The sequence below is a fragment of the Pelodiscus sinensis genome, chromosome 32 (assembly GCF_052426305.1).
Source record: "Pelodiscus sinensis isolate ZL-2025 chromosome 32, ASM5242630v1, whole genome shotgun sequence".
Taxonomy (NCBI): Eukaryota; Metazoa; Chordata; order Testudines; family Trionychidae; genus Pelodiscus; species Pelodiscus sinensis.
In genome coordinates, this window is record NC_143083.1 from 8981910 (window position 1) to 9006394 (window position 24485).

At 43.1% G+C, this 24485-nt stretch overlaps 1 protein-coding gene across 1 annotated transcript; it reads right to left on the reverse strand.

The window, feature by feature from the left end:
- Window positions 1-321: 321 nt before the first annotated feature.
- CHAF1A (chromatin assembly factor 1 subunit A) lies at window positions 322-23388 on the reverse strand. Its single transcript, XM_075903036.2, has 15 exons — window positions 23235-23388; window positions 22505-22555; window positions 21461-22275; window positions 16590-16646; window positions 13665-13906; window positions 12472-12532; window positions 11370-11438; window positions 10768-10994; window positions 9647-9815; window positions 9342-9422; window positions 9049-9141; window positions 7460-7718; window positions 6291-6778; window positions 2609-2699; window positions 322-825 (listed from the first exon to the last, which is right to left on the reverse strand). The coding sequence occupies exons 1-15, from the start codon at window positions 23239-23241 to the stop codon at window positions 722-724; spliced, it is 2814 nt and encodes a 937-aa protein (XP_075759151.2). The 5' UTR covers window positions 23242-23388; the 3' UTR covers window positions 322-721.
- Between the last annotated feature and the right edge of the window lie 1097 nt (window positions 23389-24485).

Consider the following 24485-nt stretch of genomic DNA (forward strand, 5'->3'; position numbering starts at 1 on the left):
AGCACAGACTGGTAGGGCTGCATCATGCGACAAGCAGCAGTGAATGCAAAATTTCCAAGGGGGTAAGGCCACTTTCACAGAACTTTGTGAATTAAACCACAGTGGCACATTGACTGGATACAGAGGGAGTGCCTGGGGGTCTCAGACAATGGGCATGTCAGTAAGTAATACCAATAGGAAAAAACTCAGACAAACCAGTAAAATGTGGCAACCCTGTGTGAAAGCAATGGTAAGTGTCTTTCAGGCCACACATAGAACCCTGATGGGCTGCATGTTCCCACTACTGCTAAGGAAGACAAACCAGAAACAGGACAAGATGCGGATAGCATAAATTCAAATATAATTGTACATGTCACCATTTATGCCCCAAGAGCCATGCTATACAGGGTTATAAACAGAGGACTTGCTCATGGGCATTGCAGTAAGCTTACATTCTCAAGATCACATTGCTAACTTTGCTTAGAGAGCACAAGTTAGATACCTTTCATACAAAATATCAATTTCAATAATGCTTTATTAAAGACAGATTAATATGCAATATTTTTATCTAAAAACTAAAACTAAAATTTTCAAGCTTCCATCTGTTCTGCTTCAGACCAAAGTGCTCTCTTCTTTACAAGAAATAGGGAATACTTTCAAGTATCTTGTACAAAGATACACAAGTTTTAAAAAAATCCTAAAAATTCTACATACATACAGAGGTGTTAGTAAGTATTGGGCATCAAACTGCGTTAGATGGACCAACTGTAATAGCCTTCTGCACAGGGACCATCTCCACTGCACCATCTGATTCTGCAGCAATTTCAGGAATTAAGGGTGTAGAATCTGTGAAGTAGAAAAATGTTTTTCACATTCACTATTAATGCAGTACAGCCGCAGGGCATCCCTCCTCATTAGAAAGTGTAGCTAGCATTAGAGGCTCAGTCTTCAGTGTTGTTTACTCAAAATGCATGCTATTGGTACAAGCCCATGTGGACAACTTTTTCAGGGGCTGATTTTGGATTGACGTAACTGTCTAAAGGACTGACATTGACCCAAAATAAATTGTTTACACAAAATGGTTATCCAATGATTGTTTTTAAAATCACTTTGTTAAATCAGTGCAAGTTTGTGCATAGACAAGTCCTTAGATGGAAACGAACAGAAAGAGCCCTCTCTCAGCATAAGAGGTCAGAGCCTTTAAGTTGCTCTGCACTTTTGTGATTCCAGAGAATCTTGATGCACACAGTTTTAGCTTAAGCTAATGTTTAAAAATATTGTCTATTAAGCATCAGAAAAAAGGAAAGGACGGTAGGTACCATAGCAGTTCCAGTTGGCAGAGAAAAAAGTAGAGATGGCTCAAAAGGTGGGGGCATTTTATATCCTTCCTGACCATAGGCTCAAGGAATATTGTGCACCCCTCATCTCTGTGCCAGGCAACTTTTACAAGGGGGCTCTGCAGAGACAGTCTCACAAAGATGAGCTACGCTGCAGAACTGGTATGGGGAACTGATAGCTCTGACAATGGTATAAGGGACAGTTGTAGTATTGTTTTGCATTAGTGACCACCAGTGAAATACTTAATGAGACCAGGCATTTACATTTCTCAGCAAACATAACAAAAGTAGCCTCAGAGAAAACTTAACACAAATGGGCCTGCAGCACCTTAGCTACTAACAAAAAGAGTGGACAGTATTCATGATCTTTTGCAGGTACAACCCCCTTCTTCAGATGACTGGAGCAAGGGGTCCAGAGGTACCTGTGGAGTAGTGTGTGGTGAGGGATTCGTTATTAGGTATTTTGAGTCGTTGATTTTATGTTGGCAGCTAAACCACATTACTTCTCCCAAAGGAGAGAACAATTAGCTTGGCAGCCAAAAGCAACTCAAGCAATTTGTGTAAGTGCGGAGTGTATCTCCACCCCCAACCCTGACTCAATTTTGTGTGTGCATGCAGGGGTGACCTTTTTCTGCAGGCATGAGGAATCTGGTTATATTCCAATGTCTAAGCAGGGCAGGAAAGAGAAGGGTCCAGCATACTACTGACTGGAATGGAAGATTGGCAGTATTGTTGTAGCCATGTTGCTTGCAGGATATTAGAGACACAAGGTAGGTGAGGGCATTTTTTATTAGACAACTTGATGAAAAAGAAACGTTCAAGCTACACAAAACTTTTCTTCAGACAACAGTTGTGTAGCTTGAAAGCTCCCCTCTTTCATCAACAGAAGTTGGTGCAACAGAACACATCCTCCCCCACCTCGTCTCTGAAACGGAGGAGTAGTTAGAGAAGGGAGGTTGCATAATGCACAAGTAGGGTCTGTGGGACTGAGACCCATTAAGTTAGTGTGGGAGAAGCACCGCAGAAGAACAGGCATTCTGAGCCAACGTTAGACAACTTGGCATCTAGGAGCAAAGAGAAAACATGGCCTGGGGAGGGTGATAAAAGCCCTAACACAGATGAGGCATCAGTTTTATGTAGAATGAACCAGCCGTGGGAAATGTTGGCAGGAAGAACTACAGCAATGTTGGCGCTCTGTCCTGTTCCCATCATGCTGAATGTACAGAGCGTTTCGCTGTATACCTCCTGGGAGCAGATCTGCCAAGAGCCATTTGGCAGAGGTCATCTCTCACCTTTCCCTGGTTTTATGTCCACGATTATGCAATCTTCTTCCTCCTCCTCTTCAGTGTCAGCCTGGAAACCATCCATTTCCACAGCTTCAGCCTTTAAACAAATCAAAAAGGTAGCAGCAACTAAGTTTGTCTGTGACTGTTTAAAATGCAAAATGATCAGAACGAGCTCCAGTAGATTAGGCAGCACGAAGGAAATCAAAAGCCTTACTGTAAGAGATGCTTGCTGTAGAATGTGCTTTCAGGATATCTTGAACAAAGTTAGGGATTTCTCACACAGACTGGGCCCTTGTCAAAAGTTAACATCTATATTACAATGTCAGATTTCCTGCTGTATCAAAAAACTGCTGGCTAAAACACATGGGCTATTCCTAATTGCTTTTTGTGTAAGGTACAAACTGATGTTTCGGCTCAGTGTGAACAATGATCTCCAGCTTTGTTCTAAAAGGGAAGGTTTTTTTTTTAATATTTTAAAAAAGTTTCTTCTTGCCCTCAACAGGGAATCACACATGGAAAATTATTTTTCCCAACCAAAATTTCCCCTCCAGGATTATTTATTCAGCATTTATCAGTAGTGACTGCTGCTTTTGAGCCAAAAGAACACAAGAGTGAAATTAAGATGGTGTCCTTACTCTACACTGAGCTGTATTTTTTCTGGAATTAGAAAAACCTAGAGATACCCAGTCATTTCCTCTCCCCTCTGCCTCCCAATAGCTGTTTTAAGATAAGGAACATTTTAGTTTTAACATGTTTGATAATATCCTTCATGCTTAAATTTTAAGTAAGATTCACTTAATTAAGATTCAGGTTTTTCATACATGCACTGGTTCTCAATAATCAGTGACTTTTGCTCTTCAAAAGAAAGAGCACCTGTATTTAGAAGACAGATCCAGAAAGCATGACAGCAGATGGATAACTAGAAGAGGGAAAAGAAAACAGATGTGGCTGCATGGACCCAAACAATCCAATTTTGATTTTTCCCCACAAGCACCCACCCTTTTTGATGGGAAACAATAAGATAGAAGCTGTGACAAGTGGACTTGAAAGCACTAACACAAAAAAATCTGAAAGCTCCCGACAGTTTGTTTCAAATTGCACTCTTCTCCCCCAGCATGATGTTCTGTTTTAGGAAGCTGCCTTTAGCAGCATCCAGAGCGTTAGAGTGTCCGTAACAGACCAGCACAGCTACCTCTCTGAAACCTGTAATAATGCTACTTATCAGAACCCTCAGTCTCATCCTTCTTCTTGCAGGAGAATCATGGCCCATAGCTAACAGCTTGAATGAATAGCAAGCAGAGGTTTTAGGTTCTGCCTTACTCAGCATGTAGGCCAGTCAAGAGCCAGATGGAACACTGGAGGCAGGAACGCCTCAGTGCAAGCCTCTAAAACAATGTTGCTCAGAGCAGCTTCACATGCAGGAGGAAGAAAAAGGCCCAATGTACTAAGAGGAAGATGGAAATTAGTAGTAGAGGAAGGAACCTTCACTTACAGCTTCTCTCTCCAACCTTGCAGTCTACAGAGCAAAGTTCTACCTTTGCTCATTAGTAGGCAAGCCCCTGACAGCTTTGAGTTGGAAAACAACTTTAACCCCCTCTTCATTGTCCCCGACTCAGAATAGACATCTTCCCAGCTGCCAAAATGGACACCTTGTTCTAGCTTTTCACAGGACTTCTATAGAAGTTATTTCAAAATATGTCTATTTAAGTATGCAGTGTTGATGTAGTCCTGTTGGCCCCAGGATATGAGAGGAACAAGGCGGGTGAAGCAATGTTATTTATTAGACAACTTCTGTTGGAGAGAGAAGTTTAAGCAGACAGAGCTCTTCAAGTCCAGGAAAACTTACTCAGCATCAGCTAAATACAAGCTGGAATAGACTGTTTAGCATGAGTAGTTAACATATTAATGGTCCACTTCACTTTGAAATATTACTCTAATTATAGGTGGAAAGGAGGGATAGTTGTTAGTGGGTTATAGATTAAGGGTGTTAAATTTAGATCAATCAGCTAATCGAATAGTCGATGTAATTTTCATTGACTAGTCAATTAGTCGATAAGGGCACCTCTGCCTCTGAAATGTAATTAGAGTCCTGCCAGCTCTTGCTACATTTCAAAGGCGGAAACGCCGCCGGGTACACAGCCAGCGGGGGACTCAGAGCAGGCAGCAAGGAGGGAGGAAGCAACTGGTTGACTAGTCACTTACATCCCTATTATGGATTGTTATAAGAAGCCATAAATCCAGTATCTTTTCACTCCATGATTTTAGCATCTAATGCAGTTAAGTGTCAAGGCTTGTCTGTTGAAGGTTTTGTGCAGGTTTCCTCTGAGGACTGGGAGGTCAGATACAGTGATTGCTCGATGAAAAATGTTCACCCATAGCGATATGGTATGTGTCATATTCCTGTGAGTTTATTCAAGAGTATAGTGATTGTCTAGTTTCACCCACAGTGTTGCTATTTTGGCATTTACTATATTACTATTACCTGTTAGGATAAGCATGTCTAGGACCTACGAATCTTCCAAATAAAATCTAAGAGCAATGCAATAGCTGAAATTCTTACTAAAAACTGAGAAGTAAGGGAGAGCAGAAGGGGGGAAAAAAAAGTGGCCTAAAATATTATAAAATGCTCAGTTTTGCCTCATGCTATACGCTAAAGCTTACTAGGACATCTTGCCAGTTACCTTGGTGTATTTTGCTAATCTATACTGCTATGAGGCTTTGCAAGCACAATTAAGGATTTAGTCCAGGGGTGGGCAAAAGGGCCTCCACGGTCCTAATCTGACCGGATCCGGCCCACGGAGGCCCTGCTGCTCCCCCGCCCCCAAACCAATCAGGGCATGGTGGCAGAGGAGCTGCATGAAGCTTCCTTCGCCCTGCCCCAGCCCTGCGAGTAGCCCGCAGCACTTCAGAGTGCCACATGCTCCTCGCAGGGCGGAAGGAGGCTTCCTGCACTCCCCCGCCCCCAGGCCCTAATTGGCCTGAGGGTGGGGGAGCATGCCAAGCCTCTTCCAGGGCATTGGTGCCTAGTGGGAAGGAGGGCGGGGGGGAACAAAGGGGCTCCCCTCATCCTCAGGCCAATCATGGTCTGGGGGTGGGGTAGCCCCGCCCCTTCCTGTTTAGGCCCTGCCTGGCCTAAATTTTTGAAGTGGCCCCCAGGCAAAAATTATTGCCCACCCCTGATTTAGTCCATAGGTACTTGCAGTTTTATATGTATTGAACAAGCAACAGAGCAAGAGGTGAGAGTAGCGAGTCAAGGCTAGACAACAAGGAATACATCTGGCAGCGATAGAATGCATTGTTTCACATCTCTCTCAGATGAGCACTGCAGTATGAGCAAAGTTAGCTAGGGGTGTTCAAAAAGCATTCATAATTTGGAGGGAAAATGGAGGGAGGGACAGAAAGAAAAAGTTGCCAATATTTTAATCAGACTATTTTCACTTGAAAACTAGAACTACAAAGACTCCTCCTGCCTATTCAAATTAATGCATCTCTTCTCTCACCCCTTCCTCCAATATATCAGAAGGGATTCATTGCAGTGAAATCCACATCAATATTCCCGACTGCAAAACCAACATTTTGCCATCTATATGGAGATCCATGCTTGCCTAATTAGATCACCAATATTCTGTGTTAATAGCTCTTATCCCTTCTGAGTACATAAAGTTAGAATGTTCTTAAAGGAACTCACCTGTTCTGCATCCCTAGGTTTTTTCATGAACTTGGTGATAGACATGCTTCCTGTTGACTTCCTCTTTGCTGAAACTGGGGTGGTTTGTATCACTGTCACCCCTGGTACAGTGCTATTGTCCTCCTTGGCTGCAGAAGGGACAGGTGTGATGTAGTTCCACTGACAAGGAACAGGCAGGTGCTCTTGATCAAAGCTTTTCAGCACCTCTGAGTGGACATACCAACACATCCTATATTCAGGTCTCTTCTCATACACAGAGTTCTCTGAAATAATTCGCTTTAGTCTGGCTTTGGAAGGAATAGCACTGTCCTCATTGACTGGAGTCTGTGGACGGGAAGTATTGGGACTCGTATGATTAGCATCACTAATATCTGAGACTAGGGCCGTTTCACTGAACAGTCCTTGGCGGCAACACTCCTGGAATTCATGGATGATCACTTTACTTCCATTTACATTTCCATGGAGCAGTGGAAGTAGTTGTCCCAGAACTGGAGAGAAAAAGAGATCTGCATGTAGGTTTTTGAAAGCAAGCCATTATATGCCTAGAACTCAGTATACATCACTGACTCACTGATATTAACTAAGCAGTTGTTACTGAAAAATCCACACCTAGGAGTTGTGGTCACTCAAAGTACAAGGCAAGAACACTTTGCTTACTGGAATTTTGGCATGCAAGCAGAGCAACAACCCAGGATGGTGTTACACTCACCATTTTACAGAAAGGAAAAAATATTGTTGAATTCAAATCAATGTGTAGTGGAAACAGAACCCAGGAATCCAACCCCATCCCCTGCTCTCACCCTTCACTCTGTTTTCATGGAGTTAGCATCCTGTTAACTAGTTACACCTGTTCAGCATTAATCAATTGAGAGACAATGAACCAAATCCCCATTCCCTGCAGTAGTATATAGGGATTCAAGAGAACACAAATTGTCTCATTCCCTAATCTTTGTCACAGCAAAAAGATTCCAGCATTTAAAGCAAGCAACAGATTTTAGATGGAACATAGTTAGAACTACCCATCATGGAAAAGTTTCCACCAAGTTCACCTGCAAATATTTCTGACTTCACACCAGTCAGTAAGACTCAGAATAAACTGGATACATGAGTATCATCAGATTGAAACCAATTTAGAGAAAGTACAACTGTTTGACCCTTCCCAGTCTTACTTTGCTGGTCTTTTGTCCTTTTTTTGCTAGTTTTCTGCATCTGCTCTTCCTCTGCAACAGAGGAGTCCAGAATACAAACTGCAAACTGCTGAAGCACTTTTAGGTCTGCATCTGTACTGCTGTTGCTTTCTTCTGTTTCCCAGATGCAGCCAATCTTCACAGCCTGAAGGACATGGAACCTCTTCCCCTTGGCTATCAGTTCATCCCATTCCTTTGCTTTCAGCTTCTGACGAACTTTCTGATTCTCAGGATCATGCTCCTAAAAGTCAAGAAAAGCCTCCAACTTATTAATTCTAGAAAAGTTGAAATTCTCACTTTTGCTTCACAATGTTCTCAGAGCTATGAGAAATTAAGAACGACAGGAGATCAGAAATATGAGGAAATACTTTGGAAAGGAAAGCCATCAGAAAGTATGGACACCATACAGTATTGTCACAGCCTTACAATAAAAGTGTCAGAAAAATCCTTATTGTCCATCTCTGATGTTCACATGGTGAGTCACTAAATATCTATCAGTTTGTCATCCATAAGTCTCATAGGCAGGAAATATCCCCATTTATAGATGAAGAACTGAAGCACAGAGGGAAGTGACAATCAAAGTTACACAGTAGGCCAGTGGCAAAGCTAGACTAGAACACTGGTTTCCTGAGTCCCATATCCAGAAAGAAACACTCTCTCAACATAAAGTTTCCAAAACTTCTAAAAAAAGTGTTGTGATATAGGTGGCTGAGTTTTAGACACTAGAAGGGAAGTCCTAACGTAGTCTTCCATCTCTCAAGAAATGCAGCTCACTCTTGATGAATACCTCTTTATAAGCGGTTTAGAAGTGACTCTTCCCCAAGTGTAGGGTCAACCTGTTCTGGAAGCTTTTCCAGGATGTTGCACTTACAGCAGGCTAACTGGCCATCATCAGCTGCTTATTTCCTGTCTTTCAGATGAAATATTCCTAGAGAACGGTTTTCTGTTTAAGTTGCCCATATTAACAGTTTGTCATCCTTTGCATCTGGTGGAATTCCTAGCACAGCCTCATCCTGAGCATAAGCTTACAATCAGCACTGATTTTTACTGCAGTCTTACATGTATTTCAAATGTTTCTCTAATCACCATTCGCTATTCAAGTGTGCTATTATAGGAGATGGGAGAAATCATGATAGGATATTAGTAGCTACTTCTCCTAGCTTAATCTTCTTCTATTCCACTCCTCACAGAAGAGCTTTCTTGGATTTTCATATAGTCACACAGCATATTAAACTCAGATACAACCCTGTCTATAACAGGTTGTATGTGAATAAAACTATCTCTGTCAAATGTTCTTCTCCCCTGCTTAATCAAAATGCTGCAGTACATACTCATCTGGAAGTACAAAGACACTGATATGCTAACTGACTGCAGAGTGCGCTAGTATTAAAGGCTGAAGCATACATTTTATTTGTTAAATAGATAAGCAGATCAGTCCTATCATGAGCATGCTCTCTCTCCTCTATCAAGTTTGAATCAACATCAGCTTCCTCTGGAAAAGTACACAACTTATTACACAGTACATTTGGGAAATGAAGAAACTGAGGTCCACAATCACTCAATTCACTTACTTCTGTTACTCCCTCATCCTCAGATAGATACCCATGGGGTACAAAAAAGCCATCATCATCATCTTCATCTTCTCCTCCCTCCTCCTCATCATCCTGAAAATAAAGTTAACTTTATTGGAAACTGCACTTCAGAAGAGTTTCTAAAAGCAGCAAAAAACCAGACAAAAACACTCTTACAGAAGAGTGTTGTCTGGCTTGAGACTAATGACAAATCCTTCTGTCCGCTAAGACAGCTATGGTTCTCTTGAATAATATCCACAACTTTAAGGCTGGCTGGCACTGGAAATTCTCACCCCTTCGCTGTGAGAGAGAGACTCTCCTGGTTCTTCCTCTTCCCACTCTTCATCACTATCTATCTCATAGTCCAACAGTTTCTGTAATGGAAACGTTCACATGTCAGCACTCAGTCAGTGAACCCAGAGAACAATTCAATAGTTAAAGCAACAATTTAAACAGCAGCAAAGAGGAATAAATGATAATTGGTCTGTCAAATGTAAGAGAAGAATTAATGGGTATTGGATACAAGGTCTGCTTTCAGAATTGAAAGAAAGCAGTCAGTAAGGCATAGCTAATACCATACTGATTGTGAAATGCTTACACTGTCCTTTGACCAAGGATTCCTGGGACGGATGACAGCGGTTTTCTTATTCCACGTGCCCCAATATGCAGGTCGGTGATTCTCCGAAAACTGTAGGAGTTTCATCCTGCCAAATTTCTTCCTTTCAGGAACACTGTCCATTTTGCAGCTATCCACTATCACCACATCACTGTTGAAACAAACACATCTATCATCTTCTACTGCTGCTTAGACAGAGCCTATGGACATCACTCAAAAGCCAAGGAAACCTAGGGGTCAGCAGTCTAGAGCATTTGAATTAACTACACTTCACCATCATCTGCTTGCAAGAACAAAGTCTCTACCCAGGCCAGATCCCACCCTAAATATCACATCCAGGTTGGTGTAGTTAGCCACTCTATTTCAACTATCAGACAGATTTAACAAAAAGTATGCTATTTAGGCTGTGTCTACACTACTAACATTACAATGGTGCGGCTGTGCTGCTGCAGCAGCCATGTGATGCACTGCATAAACATTCTTTATTGCTGGGAGACCACTTCCAAAGAGGTGTGGTAAGCTTCATTCTCCATACTACCGCTTTTTATAATTAGAGCTGTCTTTCCGGGTTTGGTTGTTTTTTTTCCTTCACATCCCAAATGACAAAAGTTTTGACCAGAGTGCCAGTGTAGACAAAACCTTAGATCATGGATGAGGAACCTTTTTTGGGGTCAGGGACTGCTGACCCACACAAAAAATCAGTCAGGCTAGTAGATTTAGTGTGCTCCAGCCCCATGGTGAGAACAGCAAGGGGTGTGTGTGTGTGTGTGTGTGTGCTGGACTGCCAGCGTGGGCTCCCGAATGCTGAGGTAGAGCCCCAAGCCTCAGGGGCCAGATTCAGGCAAGCCTTAGGTTCTCCACCCCTGCCTTCTGCACTGGACACTGTTAAAATGCCATACTTCCTGCAGAGAAGAATCTGTGAGCTTGCATGTGGAATCAAATCTGCTTCACAATACATTGCATCTTGTAACAATAAAACTCACAGGACTCTCTGAACAGGAAAATCCCACTTTTTTGGTGATCACTGCCATTGGTGCAAGCCATAACACCTGGTTAGACAGCTTGTATGTAAGTGAACAGCAACCACTAAGTCCCACACTAACCTGTTGACTACGTCGGCACTGTGGTAACAGACAACTGTAGGTCCAGATTTACGCTGCTTACGGCACTTCAGTTCTTCCAAAAAAGAAACATCACTAGTCTGTCCTTGTAGGAGCTGATCTAACTGATCTGAGAGGTCCTGATCAAAGGCAACACGACAGAGCGGGGCCAGGACCATGTTTTCTTTAATTTCAAAGGGAGCAAATTTCCCACAGGAGCCAGCAAGAGTCTGAAATTAAAAAGTGCATTTAGAAAAACAATTGCACCAGCCCTTTTGAGTTAAATCTAAACTCCTGATATTTCAAGGGGTGCTAGGAATAATTCCTATTAGAGTTCAGCAGATCCCCTCGAAGGAAATTAAAGTCTTGTAATCATGCCTGTAGCAGCTATTAATCAAGAGTCAAGGATTTCCATTGTAACTGGCAAGATGTATGATCTTTGCTATAAGAGATTACAATTCTGTCCCTCACAGCAGCCACCACAAAGTTTTCAGTAGTCTAACCACAGACACACTGTTCGCCATCACTTAACTAAACTAGCATGTGGGTTCCGAAGATAAGACAATGAAGCAGAGCAATAAAGAAAATTACTAACTACCACCCACCTTGGGGGTTTGTGGAGTCTTTGGTTTCTGAAAGAACCTGGTGATTTCTGCCTTCTGTGCATTAATGCGCTGGAATTAGAGATTTGAAATACAGGTTATCAACTTGTTAAATGAACATGAATATGGCAGAGTCTTTAAGAGGGGTTACTCTTTAGCTCTCTAAAGTTCATGATGTGGTATGTTTGGTATTTTTGCTCAGCTTCTGTAATATAACAGCAATCAATAACAAATGAATATGCTATTACTATGTTATCCATTTATAAGGTCAACATGGAACACAATACAAGTAGGTAGACTCAAGAGGCTTAGTGTTCTGATAAAAATGATGAATTAGAAGCAGGAAAAAGCAGAGCTGGAGCAACCTCTTAGTGCCTTGAATGTCAGAATTTGAGTGGGAAGAATGGTGCTTTGGTGGAAGCTTACACTGTTACACTGTTCAGAGGATGGGTTATGACAGCTTTTGATGGAAGATCTGTCAAAAAGCCCATCACAGTATCCTCCCTGAGTAAGTACTTGAGTTGCTCCCTGATGACTTTTGGAAGGATTTCCATATTGCCACTGTTCTCCATTCCTAGCCCAGAGTCCTAAAGGTGAGAATTATTTTCATACTGATGCAGATGGCCTTCTCATTCTTTTTTTGTGAATGAGTAGGCCAACATACATGATTGGTGGGCAGTCTCAGAAGAGGCAAGTTCAGCAAGGATTTAAGGACAGGGTAGCAGTTTGACTGACCAGAACAGATAAAGCTTTTATGTTTTTTTCCAGGAGAGGAAGATGGAAATGAACAAGTCTGAACAAAGGCCACTAGCATGCATGGGAGGAATTGACAGAGGTACCAACGCATCACTGGTGGAGTAGTGTAGATTGAATATGTTGCACCTCGAATTAAAAAAGTTTAATGTGATGCATCTGAGAAGGGAGAGCGAGTGGAGAGATTCAAAGACGGGAATATTAAAAGCCATGCTCTGGATGATCTAGCAAAGGGTAATGTTGGTATCAGTCCAATCAAGAACACTAACAATCGCCAACTTCCATAGAAGAACCTAGATAGAAAGTGTCAGAGGGACAGCCCTACTCCAAAAGGGAGCAAGAATTTTTTTACCTTCTCCTCTTCTTTTAACCGTTTCTCCTCCTCCTTCTTCCTTTTCTCTTCAAGTTTTGCTCTTTAAAATATAAAGTTGATTCAAGAAATTACTACACAAGTCATTAAGGTGACAGTATTTATCATTTGTATTTTGGTAGAAACTAGGACCCCAGTGACTGTACCAATGGAACAAAAGGGCACTCCATTAATTTGATCCAAACAGCAAGAACGTGAAACAAAAAAGGCTATTCATGTCTTCTGCATGGAAACGTGTTATGTTCAACCATGTCTACATTACTAGTTATCTATTTTCAACTCCCTCTAATACCCAGAAGAGGGATTTGTGGTTGTAACCTAAAAACACTTAAAAAAAACCCCTTAGGGGGCTGTGCACCTTGCTCGCTATGCTCACCAATTCCCCTCTCTCTGGGGGTAGATGTCTGGGTCAGAGGGGAGAGAGCAGGAGCAGGCAGGGTGCATGGCCAGGGGGAGGATGCAGGAGCAGACTCAGCGTGTGGGGCTTGGCAGAAGGGTTGAGGAGACTGGCAGGTGGGATGGGGTGGGGCTCGGATGGCAGAGGGGTGGCCTGGGGACAGGCGGGAGGAGGGGGATGGGCTCAGATGCTGAAGGGGTCCCAGCCCCAGTAGCTCCTCCCCAGCAGCATAGCTCCCCAGGGCATGAAGCAGAAGCCAGAGCTGGAGCAGCCCATGCCTGGAAGGGATGGTGCTGAAGCTGGCAACAGCAACCAGCTGAGGATGGAGGCGGGCAACAGAATGAGGACGCAGATGACATCACTCTGTCGTCCCACAGGAAACTTTTTTACACACACACACACACACACACACACACACACACACACACACACACACACACACACACACACACACACACACACACACACACACACACACACACACGGAGGCGGCACCACAGTACCTGGAGAAGTTTCCCTGCCATGATATGAAGAAAAAAAATCTCAGGTCAAGCACAAAACCTTTCATTCAGTCATTTCAAAATAGCTCAGTTTATCCTCGGCATTCAAGCTGAAAATGAAAGACTAAGGCCTTGTCTAACTAGTTAAAACTGGTACTAAAACTATTTAGAAACCGTTAAATCAATCCAACCCCTAAATGTGAACCCAGTTATACTGGTATAAAGGTGCTTTTATTGGCATAGCTTATTTCTATAAGCTACAGATACAAATCACTTACTCTAAAGCTTCTTGTCTCTCCTTTCGTTTTTCCTCCTTCACTCGTAACTTCTCAGCTTTTTCCTTTTCATCTTTTTCCTTTTTCTCTCTCCTTTCTTTCTCTTTTAGTTCTCGCTCTTCCTCTTTCTTCTTCTTTGCCTCTTCCTTAGCCCGCTCTTTTGCAGCTTTTGCCTCTTCTTTCAGCCTCCCTTTTTCCTCCTTTTCTGCTTGCAATTTCTGCAGCTTATCTGCACGTTCTTGATCCTAGTTGTCAAACCAGTTCAATAAGGGTCCTTATCATGCATGTTACGCAGCCACATATCAAAAGAATAAGTAATGAGAGGTTGTAGCACAACTGTTTGCACTGTTGGGCTACTGGTATAAGTCCTTGCACTGACTGGTTAGCCTATTGCCTCGTTTTGTTTCAGGTTACCAGGAAGGAGGAAGAGACAGAGGATTTACAGACTCATCAGCAGCTTGGGCTTGCTAAGCCATTTTGGGAAGCTGCTCCTCAAACCCCTGTTGATGAATGGATTTGGCTCTCCCTCTCCTCCTCCTCCTCAATGAGCAGTGTACTGCATTTCAGTCATGTTCTGGATAATGAAGGAAGTTTGTGTTCTGTTTCACTGTATGTGTTAATAACAGTCTGACAATACAGGCAGTCCCCGAGTTACGCGGATCCGACTTACATCCGATCTGAAGTTATGAACGGGGCTTTTCTTGCCCCGGAGGACGGGAGCGGCGGGACGCCCAGATGCGCCACGGTCCCGCCGCCCGCGTCCTCCGGGGCGAGAAAAGCTGCTCCGCATCTCCCTGGCCTGCTGGGGCGGGGGAAGGGGTCGTCCCCCCCAGCAGACCAGGGAGACGCGGAGCAAAGCCGCGGAGGATGCGGGCGGGACCGCGGCGCGTCTCGGCGGTCCCGCCACCCGCGTCTCCCTGGTCTGCTGGGGGGAGGGGCGGGTGCGCAGCTAGTGTGCCCCTCCCCCCAGCAGACCAGGCTTTTCTCGCCGACGACGCCTGGGGTAGAGCAGCTGGGGCGCTGCTGGGTTGGTCCCGCAGCGCCGCTCCTTGGCGCTACTGGACCAACCCGGCAGCACCCCAGCTGCTCTGCCCCAGGCGTCCTAAGTCAGCCGCTGCTGAAACTGATCAGCAGCTGATTCCAGGAAGCCCAGGGCAGAGCAACTCTGCCTCGGGCTTCCTGTAGTCAGCCGCTGGTCAGTTTCAGCAGCAGCTGAATCTGGACGCCAGTTCCGACTTACATACAAATTCAACTTAAGAACAAACCTACAGTCCCTATCTTGTACGTAACCCGGGGACTGCCTGTACATATCTTTTTACAGAAGAGTATACAGAAGAATAGATTTAATTATGGTAATTTTTAAAGAGATTTGGGGAAATACATATCCTTTTATGTACTGCATTTTCATGCTCTTAATTTCATTTACGGCTACCTACTGTTAAAGATTCTAAATATGAAAATCCAATTAACGTCGCTTTACATCCAGCTGTAGTTTCTGAAGGAGACACACTGTACTTCCTAAAAGCATGATGAACTCCAGAATTCGCACTACGCAGATATTTTATTTTCTACATAATTCTAAAGCAGGGGGGAATTTTACTGGTGTACCAATTCATCTCAAGTAATTTGACATCCTGAGTTGCTACGATAATTTAATTGGTATTATGGGAGGAGTAGAGAAGGCAAACAAGTGACGTTAGTACTAACATAATATCCTGAGGCAATCCTGTGCTATTTTTCTCAGTTGCACCATCTACTGAAATATTCTGAGTTTAGTACAGTGATAGATCATGTTAGCCTCCCCACCCCGTTTTGAGGGGGCCACATACTACATGCCTGGAAGCTAACGAAATCTATAAGGGGCATTTGGATGCTTGAGTACTGTCAGTTTCTAGCTCTGTCTATTAAGCTCACATTTCAGGCCTCCAGCAGATGCCTGCCTTTGCCAAGCAAAGCTTGCGCTGCACTAAAAGTCTAATGAATTGATGTCTATGACAGCAATCTTATAAAGAATGTGTTACTAAGGTCTGAGTGCTTCTGGCAGCAAATGAAGATTTATTGGCCGATGTGGCTTGGTAAATTGCCTAAATAACCACCAACACACACTAATATGCATATAATAGCAGTAATGGTGCACTGAGGAGGCTTCTACTCAAATGTCTGAAAGTAGTTGTGTGTGTATATATGAAATTCCTAAACTACAATATTAATGGAGCTAATATTAAAACATGTCAGTAATTAAATCTTCTAACCAAGATACTGAGAACATGGTATGTGTTTATAAATGGATGCTTGTGGCAAAATGCCAGTCTAGGTGTTTCATGACACAAAGTAAACCACAGCTGCAGATTATATATCAAGTTCTATTTAGTCAAAGGCTTTATATTAGCAATATATTAGAGGAAAGAATGGTCAAGAAGCAACACAGGGACATTACATGATAGCACTGAATCACAAGGAAGTAGCTGACCACTGGCTTTCTAGTGGATAGAGGATGCAGCTTACAAAGGCTGCTTAGAACAGCACCTAGCAACTCATTCAGCAAGTCACACAGGCAAGCAGGCCGCTGCCAGATTTCTCAATTTCTAGACACTAGATTAGTAGCTGTCAAGAAAAGAGGAAGAAAGTTGAAGGACGCAGTCAGAGCAAAGATTCTTCAGGATTTCCAACCCTGTTTGGCAGAATGCATGGCAAGAGTGTATCTAGAAAGTCAATTAAAGCTTAAGAAAATAAAGAACCTCTCTCAGCAGTTCTGAAGTTGGGGAGAAACATACTCCCCAACTGGTACTATTCCACATTCCTCAGAAGAACTGGAGAAGCAGGAAGAGAAGTGTTAACTTAGACCAAAAGGAAACGCAAAAGGCTTTGCTTACTATTCAATGCAAAAGCACAGCAGGTAAACTTTCTATGTCAGTGAAAATGCCTTACTCTTTGCAATCTCAGTTTCTCCTTCTTCACAGAACTTGAGAGGCATTTCTGGTACACCTGAAATTAAAAAGGTACAGATGCTTATAGATTCATACTGCCCACATCATTCTCTCAGTATTTCAATTGCTAGAGCACTTTCTCCAGAAGAGCTCTAAAAAACTTGATGTAATTTTAGACATCCAACAGCAAATGGGCTAGGTTAAATATTCCTACCGATTAAGAAGCTGGTTTCAGGTCTCTATTTCTGGCCAACCTGATTAATTTATTAAGCATGTATTTATAAGAATGTACTGCACACTACATCTTATACTATGCCACATACTTAGCACATTTTTCTCTAATGTACCATCACCATGGTATATTTAGAAACCAAAATGTTTATTTTTGTACATCAGAAGTCATCCACAAAGCCACTAAAATAAAATGAGGGAGCCAAGGCTGTAGCAAATTTAGATTTTACCCACTGCAAGATAGTTTGCTGCATTACTGATTTCTGCCATGATATTGCAGCCTCATTACCCAAATAAAAGGAATGCCACTAATGAGACAAGAAGCTGTCAGAGAGTAAAAAGCCCCCACCCTTGCTGCCCCCTTCCATCAACCACTACATTTATACATGTCCAAAACATGCACAGATGTCAGCTGTGGAATACCAAACAATTCAATTCACATAATGATTACATGATTAAATGTGTCTGTAGTATTTTATGTAGTTTAGTTAGCTTTGCTAAATCCCTCTATTCTCTCCTTTTCTAGGCCTCTTAAGTACAGATCAGGTGGTCCCACAACGTTTTACTGATCTGAGGAGATCACTCAATACCTAGTTTCCTAGTCTTGAAGATGTTTGCTTATGCAATATAACCAAGCAATAATCATGCACTCAGTCTTGCATGAGAAAGGATGCAGCCCTTGTCCCAAGGTCTTTTAGGCCAATAAACAAAATTTTAATTATGGCTTTATCTGTAGAAAGGAGCCAACACCCCATCACAAACGACAGACACTGTATAGTATGTGCTGTTTTTCCCATTTTTGGCAAAAATTCCATTACATTCAAATTCCAATGATAAGACATTCTACTTTAGTTTGAGGTGTGTGGAATGCAGGTTAACCCCTTCCAAAAATCCTTTATTTCATTACCCTGGCATAGTTTTGTGGCAGGATTTTCAAGTGGAACTTTAGTGATAAACAATGGTTTACTACCATGGTTATGTCCACACTGCCCAGTCTTGCGCAAGAACATATGCAAATGAGGCACAGCGATGAATATCGCATGCCTCATTTGCATACTTAATGAGCCACCATTTTTGTGCAAGGGGCTTTTGCGCAAGAAGGAGCAGTCTACACTGCTCCTTCTTGTGCAAAAACCCCCTCTTGCACAAGAGCTGTTCTGCCTGAAAATAAGCTTAAACAACAAAATAAACTTAAACAACAACAAATAGTCTGGTAGCACTTTAAAGACTAACAAAACATGTAGAAGGTATTATGGGCACAGCCCACTACTTCAGATGACCAGAGTGTAGAAAGAAGTGAGCTGTGCCCATGATACCATCTACATGTTTTGTTAGTCTTTAAAGTGCTACCAGACTATTTGTTGTTTTTTAAGTTTACATTTTTATTAGTTAGTATCAATTTCACTGTACACAAAATAGTTTCATTTATAATTAAAATTTACAGGTAGGCAAAGAAATATTGCTTGAGAACCAAAAGGTATCACTTATTTTTCACCAAGGTCCCAATTTCTTAGTCAAGGTATAGTCAAGCTTCAGATTCCAGAAAAAAATAGAAGTAAATAAAGAGATTTCAGGGTCCCTTCAAAAGCATCTGGCAATCCAGATTTGGCTTGTAGTCCACCAATTGACTACCTCTGAAATGTAAGTATATTTGCATTGTATATTTTGACATATAATGTTGCCAATTTGTGTTTTAGGGTTATAAAGTTTTGATTTTAAAGTTCAAAAAGTTTGTCATTAAACAGTTAGATCCTCCCATAATTTCCTACAACTGTGAAAATGTAAATTGATTAAAGTGCTTGAAAATTAATCAATATTATCCAACAAAATTATAAAATTAATTCTGCTAAGTCTACTTGTAACTTAACTTAGTAACTGTTCTATTCTTGCTAAACACACAAGTCACTTATGTAACAAAAATTAGAAATAGAGATGTAATCTCACAAAGGCCAAATTGCAGCCAATGCATAGGCGTACGCTGCTTAAAAATTCAGTGCTTTTTTCAGTCTAATTAGGATTTCCCTAGTAATTGAGCCTCCACTACTTCCCTTAGGAAGCTATTCCACAATCGAATTATTCAGCAAGCTTCTGGTATGATGCTATGAGCCCTTTAATTATATTCTATTACTCCTTTGCTTCCTCCTAAATAATTCTCTCCATTTTCAGTGTTTATACCTTTCAGCTGCGCAAATGTGTGGTTCTCCGCCCCCGCTCCCTCAATCACTTGGCTAAGATAAACATTTTTCTCTCAAACTTTCTTCACAGAGTAACATCCAAACCCTAGCCCTGAACCTCTTTACTAGAAAAGAATTACAAAATTAAAAAGTTAACTAGAAGTAAACAAGTATCCAGCCCAGTCTACTGGACTTTTGCACTGAACAAGGTTGCAGTGCCCAAAGCATATAGTTACACGGTCTTCTCAACAATATTAAGCATCAGGTCTTTGTGTTTCATGCAAGAAAAACTCCCACTCTACATCTCACATGATAGATTCCACAAGAGTCTATTCACATCTCAACTGTGTTCAAGTGATTTGATTAATGGTTTCAGCACTATTCTCACAGATTGCTTCCCTCTCAGCTCAGTGCCAAAAACCATGGTGCTGTAAAAGGTTCTAACAATCACTGGAACAGAAGCCTTAAGTTGAAATTTAGTAAACGCATAAAATTAACACAAATGAAGCTATCCTGAAGTTTAACTAGATGTGTATTTTAGGAATGCAAAAATCCCATTTGTTTAGTTAGTCGGTTAAACATTAAGTTTAACCAGTTAACTAATTAAATGGAAGTGGGTGGGCAAGAACAACCTCCTCACCATGGATAAGGGCTGCTCCAGCCCAGCTGCTCTGTGCCCCATGTAGGGCTGCTGCTTCCAGGAGCGGCTGCCACTCCCAGCCTGCACGGGTAGGGAGCAGACAGCCTCACGCAGGCGCCCAGCAGGGCTGGAGCAGCCCTCCACCTGCAGGCCAAGTATGGTTAACCATTACCTGGTAAGCATCACCCATTAAGCGTAATGCTTACTGATTAACCAGTTACCCATTAACATCCCTAGTGTTTTTATTATTGTATTCCACTCTTGATTCTGTTGATCAGCACTAGAGATGTAAAAATGCATTTAAAAATGTAACAGTGTAATTGCTAAAAACCATAGCAGTCACACACACTTTATAATAAACTTTATACTGCAGAGACCACAGCAAAGCCATCCCAGGCATGAGCTGCCAGCCCCAGTCCTGCGGAGGTGGCTTCCTCAGGAACAGGGTAGGCATGGGCTACTATCAGCCCAGCTCCTGGGGAGGAGGCTTTACTGTGGGCTCTGCCAAGAAACCAGCATGTAACCAGTAAAAGTGAGGCTTACCCGTTAACCTTTTACATTCCTAGCTAGCACCATGTGCCTCAAATAGTTTTGTACTAATGCTTTGGGGGGGGGAAAAAAAATCAAGCAATTAATAACTTCACATCATCAGATGGCATATACTTAAACAAGATGGCTGACGGCAGAAGATTTGCACACCAGCTTTAACAGATGGAGAAAAATAGTCTGAGTTGCCCTTTTCCCACATACATAGCGCAGGGGTTTGCAGTTATATTGTTCAGTTTGAGCATTTTCTATCCTTCAAACAATTTTACATAAATATTCTAAAAGCAGTATTTTGCACCCATGAGCAGCTTCTTCCATAACCTAAAATTCAATCCTGTATATGTAGGAGTACTTGCACTTCTGACCACTTCAAAAAGGTAAAGATTTTAAAATCTCCCAAAAAGACAATTCTCTTTGGACACTGCTATTTATTCACATATTATACCCAGTCCAAGGGTATAATGTTACATGTTAGTCTTGTAACTTTAAAAAACAAGTAGTCCTGTGGCACCTTAGACTAAAAAATATTTATAGTATCAGGAGCTTGGGTTTTGCTATGAAAGCTCATGATACTATTTATCTATCTTATATATTTATTTTAATCTTTAAGGTGCCACAGGACTACTCATCATATTATACCCAGGTGTACAGTCAGAGGGTGTGTTTCATGACCAAGTCGTAAATACCTGTGATAACATTAAAATATATAGCTTAAGATGCACGGATATATCAACTTACAATACTTTTCAGAATTTCTTTTTGTGACTTTTAACCTGAAATGGCAGAACAAAGTGATTAAAAAAATCCTAGGATAGTATGATCTCCCACCACAAAAACTAACCATTAGGGATGTGAATGTGTAGTCATTAACCAAGCAGTCTGGGCTCACTGGTTAATCCTAATGGTTACACACCGGTTCTTCCCTCACTGCCTCTGTATTAGAGATGGCGGGGAAGGAGAGCGCAGGTGCTCTGTGAAAGTTGGTGTGTGTGGGGAGCCGGCTCTTAAGTCAGCTCCCCGCATACACCAGCTCCCACAGAGCCACCTGTCCCTCCCACAGAGCATGGTGGGGTGGGGGAAGAAGAGCAGGCAGGAGCTGGTGATAATGGGGAGCCAGCTTTTAAGCTGGCTCCCCATGAGCACCAGCTCCTGCCTGTTCCTCCTCCCTCATGTAAACATGTAACTACTATAAAAATCAGCAGTTACACATTTAAAAAAATAAATGCATTTTTACATCCCTACTAGCTAGAGAAATGAAACAAATATTTTTAAAAAACCAACCTTCTGGACAGGTATTGAAGCAGCTAATGGACTAATATCACTCCTGTTCCCTGGGGCAGGCTGTGTCTCAGGTGAGCTGATAGAAGAGGGGGAGCTTAATGAGGAATTAGTAAGTATAGAGTCTCCTTCAGGAGAAGATTCCATTGTCTCATTTTCTGAGTTCATACTTTCTTCCAAAGACACAGCCTGGGGAGACCTTGCAATCATAATATCCTCCAGAACTACTACAGGCATTTTCCCCTCAAATATAACACTCTTGAGTTCACTCTGATTGGCCCTCTTATTCTCCATATTATTACACTGCGTATTTGATAATTCAGAACAGGGTTTGGTTGTATCTATTGAATCTTCATCCTTATCTGCAGTAGCTTCATAGGGTGGACAGGTATCCATTGGAACATCCACTTGGGCATTCTGAATGGGCTTAAATGGACTTGTATCTTCTTTCGTACCATTAGTTGTCTCTATAGATGAAAATGCTTCTGGATTTAATTTACTGTGGTCTAGGCCATCAGTGTCGTTAGAGTCCTGTGTCAAGTCAAATATGAGTACAGTTTCTCTCACGTTATTTTTTATGTTTTTCTGTAAAAAGTTATCTAACGGACCCTTTCCATTAACAAGTTTGGAAGTGAACTGCATTTCAGAATCCAACTGACAATCATTCTCCATATTGTCCAAAGACGCATGTGATGTATCAAGAGTGGAATCTTTATTTTGACCAAGAACATCTTGCGAGCTCTTTGCTTTCTTAACTTCCATGCCTGCGTCACACTTCTCCTTTGGTACAAGATTCAAACGCTTGAAAGGTAACCGTGCTGAAATAGTAAGATTTTGTTACTTTAGTAAAGTCATATAAATCAGCAGAGGAAAAACTACAAATAGAGGGAGTCGATGGGTTTTTAAAAGTACAAGAAATCCTTCAACTCATAACAGGTTACGTTACTACATATACCGAACACAATTGGCTGGTTTAGCAAGTCTATGCAACACTTGATGTATAATATTTTAGAAAACACGTTGTGTCAGGAACTTCCTGAAAGTTACCTTGTACGAGTTTCCTCATGGGAATAACTGGTTTGTCTCTGCACTCCATGGCTGTAAGCAGAAAAACGCCAACATTGATGTCTAGCTCACATTTCTTCCCCATTCAGGAAACATTAAACTGACATCACACCACTGCCACCCGCCGCATCACTGGCGATCAGACCATCCCTCTCAAAAATGGAGAAGGGCAACCAGACGAATGAGTGAGGCGCACAGGTTTTACCAGCACCAGGCCTGCTGTGCAGGGAAATTCAGCTCCCTCCCCCGATGGGGGGAACCGCCAGAAGGAGGGTGCCGGGGGCCTGTGGGGCAGCACGACGCTGACAAAGGCGCAAAGGGGGAGACTAGGCGTGACCAGGGCCATCGCCCCTCAGAGGGGAGCCCCCCCCCCGCCATTTGCATTCACCACCCCCTGGTGTCCCCACGACCCATGGGGGGGGTTACAAACCCCCTCGGGTCGCGCCCCCTCATGCACCCCGGGGCGCTCTGCAGGGGGGGGCCTCGCCCCAGGCCCCCGAGACAGGAACAGAGCCCCGGGCCCCTGCCGGGCCGAGGTCCCCCCGCCCGCGGAGTTGGTACCGTCCCCGGGGGAAGCCGGGTTCCACCTCCCTGGGGCGCTGTGAGGAGCAGCCCCCCGGCGGCGGGGACGGAAACCCCGGGGGCGTCGCCTGCCCCCTCAGCCCCGCGCCCCTCCCCCTTCCTCGCTCGCTGCCCTGGGCCCGGTCCGTACCTGCCATGTCCCGGCCCCGGAGCGCAGCCCTGACTCCTCCCCCCGCCGGCCGCGCGGACCGGGGCGCGCCAGCTTCTCCCGCTCGTATTTGGCGGGAGCCTCGGCGGCTCCACGCTTCGCCACGCTGATAGGCCCAGAGAGCCCCACGTGACCGCGGCCCCGCCAACCCTCGCGAGAACTCCTCCCCCCCTCTCCTGCCGGCTCCAGGAAGGGGGCGGGGGGGAGGGTGAGACTGGACTGCCTCCTATTGGCTGAGGGAGATTGCATGTCATTGGGGCAAACAGCTGCCACCATGCTAGGTCAGGGCAACGATTGGCTGGAGGAGCAGCCAGGCTCGGCTAGGTCTGTGGGTTGCACAGGTGAGGGTCTGGTGCTGTACAGGTAGGGGTGGAAGATGCTCTCTTCTGCTCCCTGGTGCTATGGGCCCTGCGCCCCCTGAGTGTGACCCCCCCCCCAGGGGAATGACTCTGAGGATGCAAAAACAATGAGGAGTCCTGTGACATCTTCAAGACTAACAGATGTATTAGGGCATAAAACGACCTAAGTAAAAAGCACTTTGTCAGATGCATTGGGGCTATTTCTACCCGCAAAACCGTACGCCCAAATAATTCTGTTCATTTTGAAGGTGTCACAGGACTCCTTGTTGTTTTTGCAGATACAGACTAACAGGCTCCTGCTCTGAGACTTGTCTGTGTGTGCAATCTTCCCTGCTGCTGCTTCCCTTGATTATGCTAGGGGACTTTTTCCTGCAGTGTTCAACTATCCCCACAGTGACAGAGTACATGTCACCTTGGGACTGGATGCAGAGGTAACATTTCTTGACACCTTAAATGACTGATTCTTGGAGCAGCTGGTTTTGGAATCCACAAAAGGAGATGGAATTCTTGATTTAGTCCTAAATGAAGGGAAGGATCTGGCCTATGAGGTGAATATAGCTTGAACTTTTGGAAATAGTGATCACAATATAATTAGAATTAATATTCTTGTGAGGGGAAAAAAACCTGCAGCAGCCCAATATTATGGCATTTAATTTTAGAAAGGGAAACTGAATAAAAATGATGTTAGTTAATCATAAATTAAAAGGTACAGTGCCAAAAGTAAAATCTCTGCAAGCTGCATGGAAACTTTTCAAAGACACCATAATAGAGGCTCAACTTAAATGTATATACCACATTTTAAAAATGTAGTAAGAGAATAAAAAAAAGTTTCACCATGGATTAACAATCAAGTAATAGAAGCAGTGAGAGATTA

What these genes read in the sequence shown, in the direction of transcription:
- CHAF1A (XM_075903036.2), bottom strand. An exon ending in CTTCAATACCTGTCCAGAAG is followed by an intron (nt 16,647 to 21,460) that starts GTTGGTTTTTTA and finishes TTTTAATTTCAG; the next exon opens with GTGTACCAGAAATGCCTCTC. An exon ending in AGTGCCGACGTAGTCAACAG is followed by an intron (nt 9,816 to 10,767) that starts GTTAGTGTGGGA and finishes TTGTTTCAACAG; the next exon opens with TGATGTGGTGATAGTGGATA.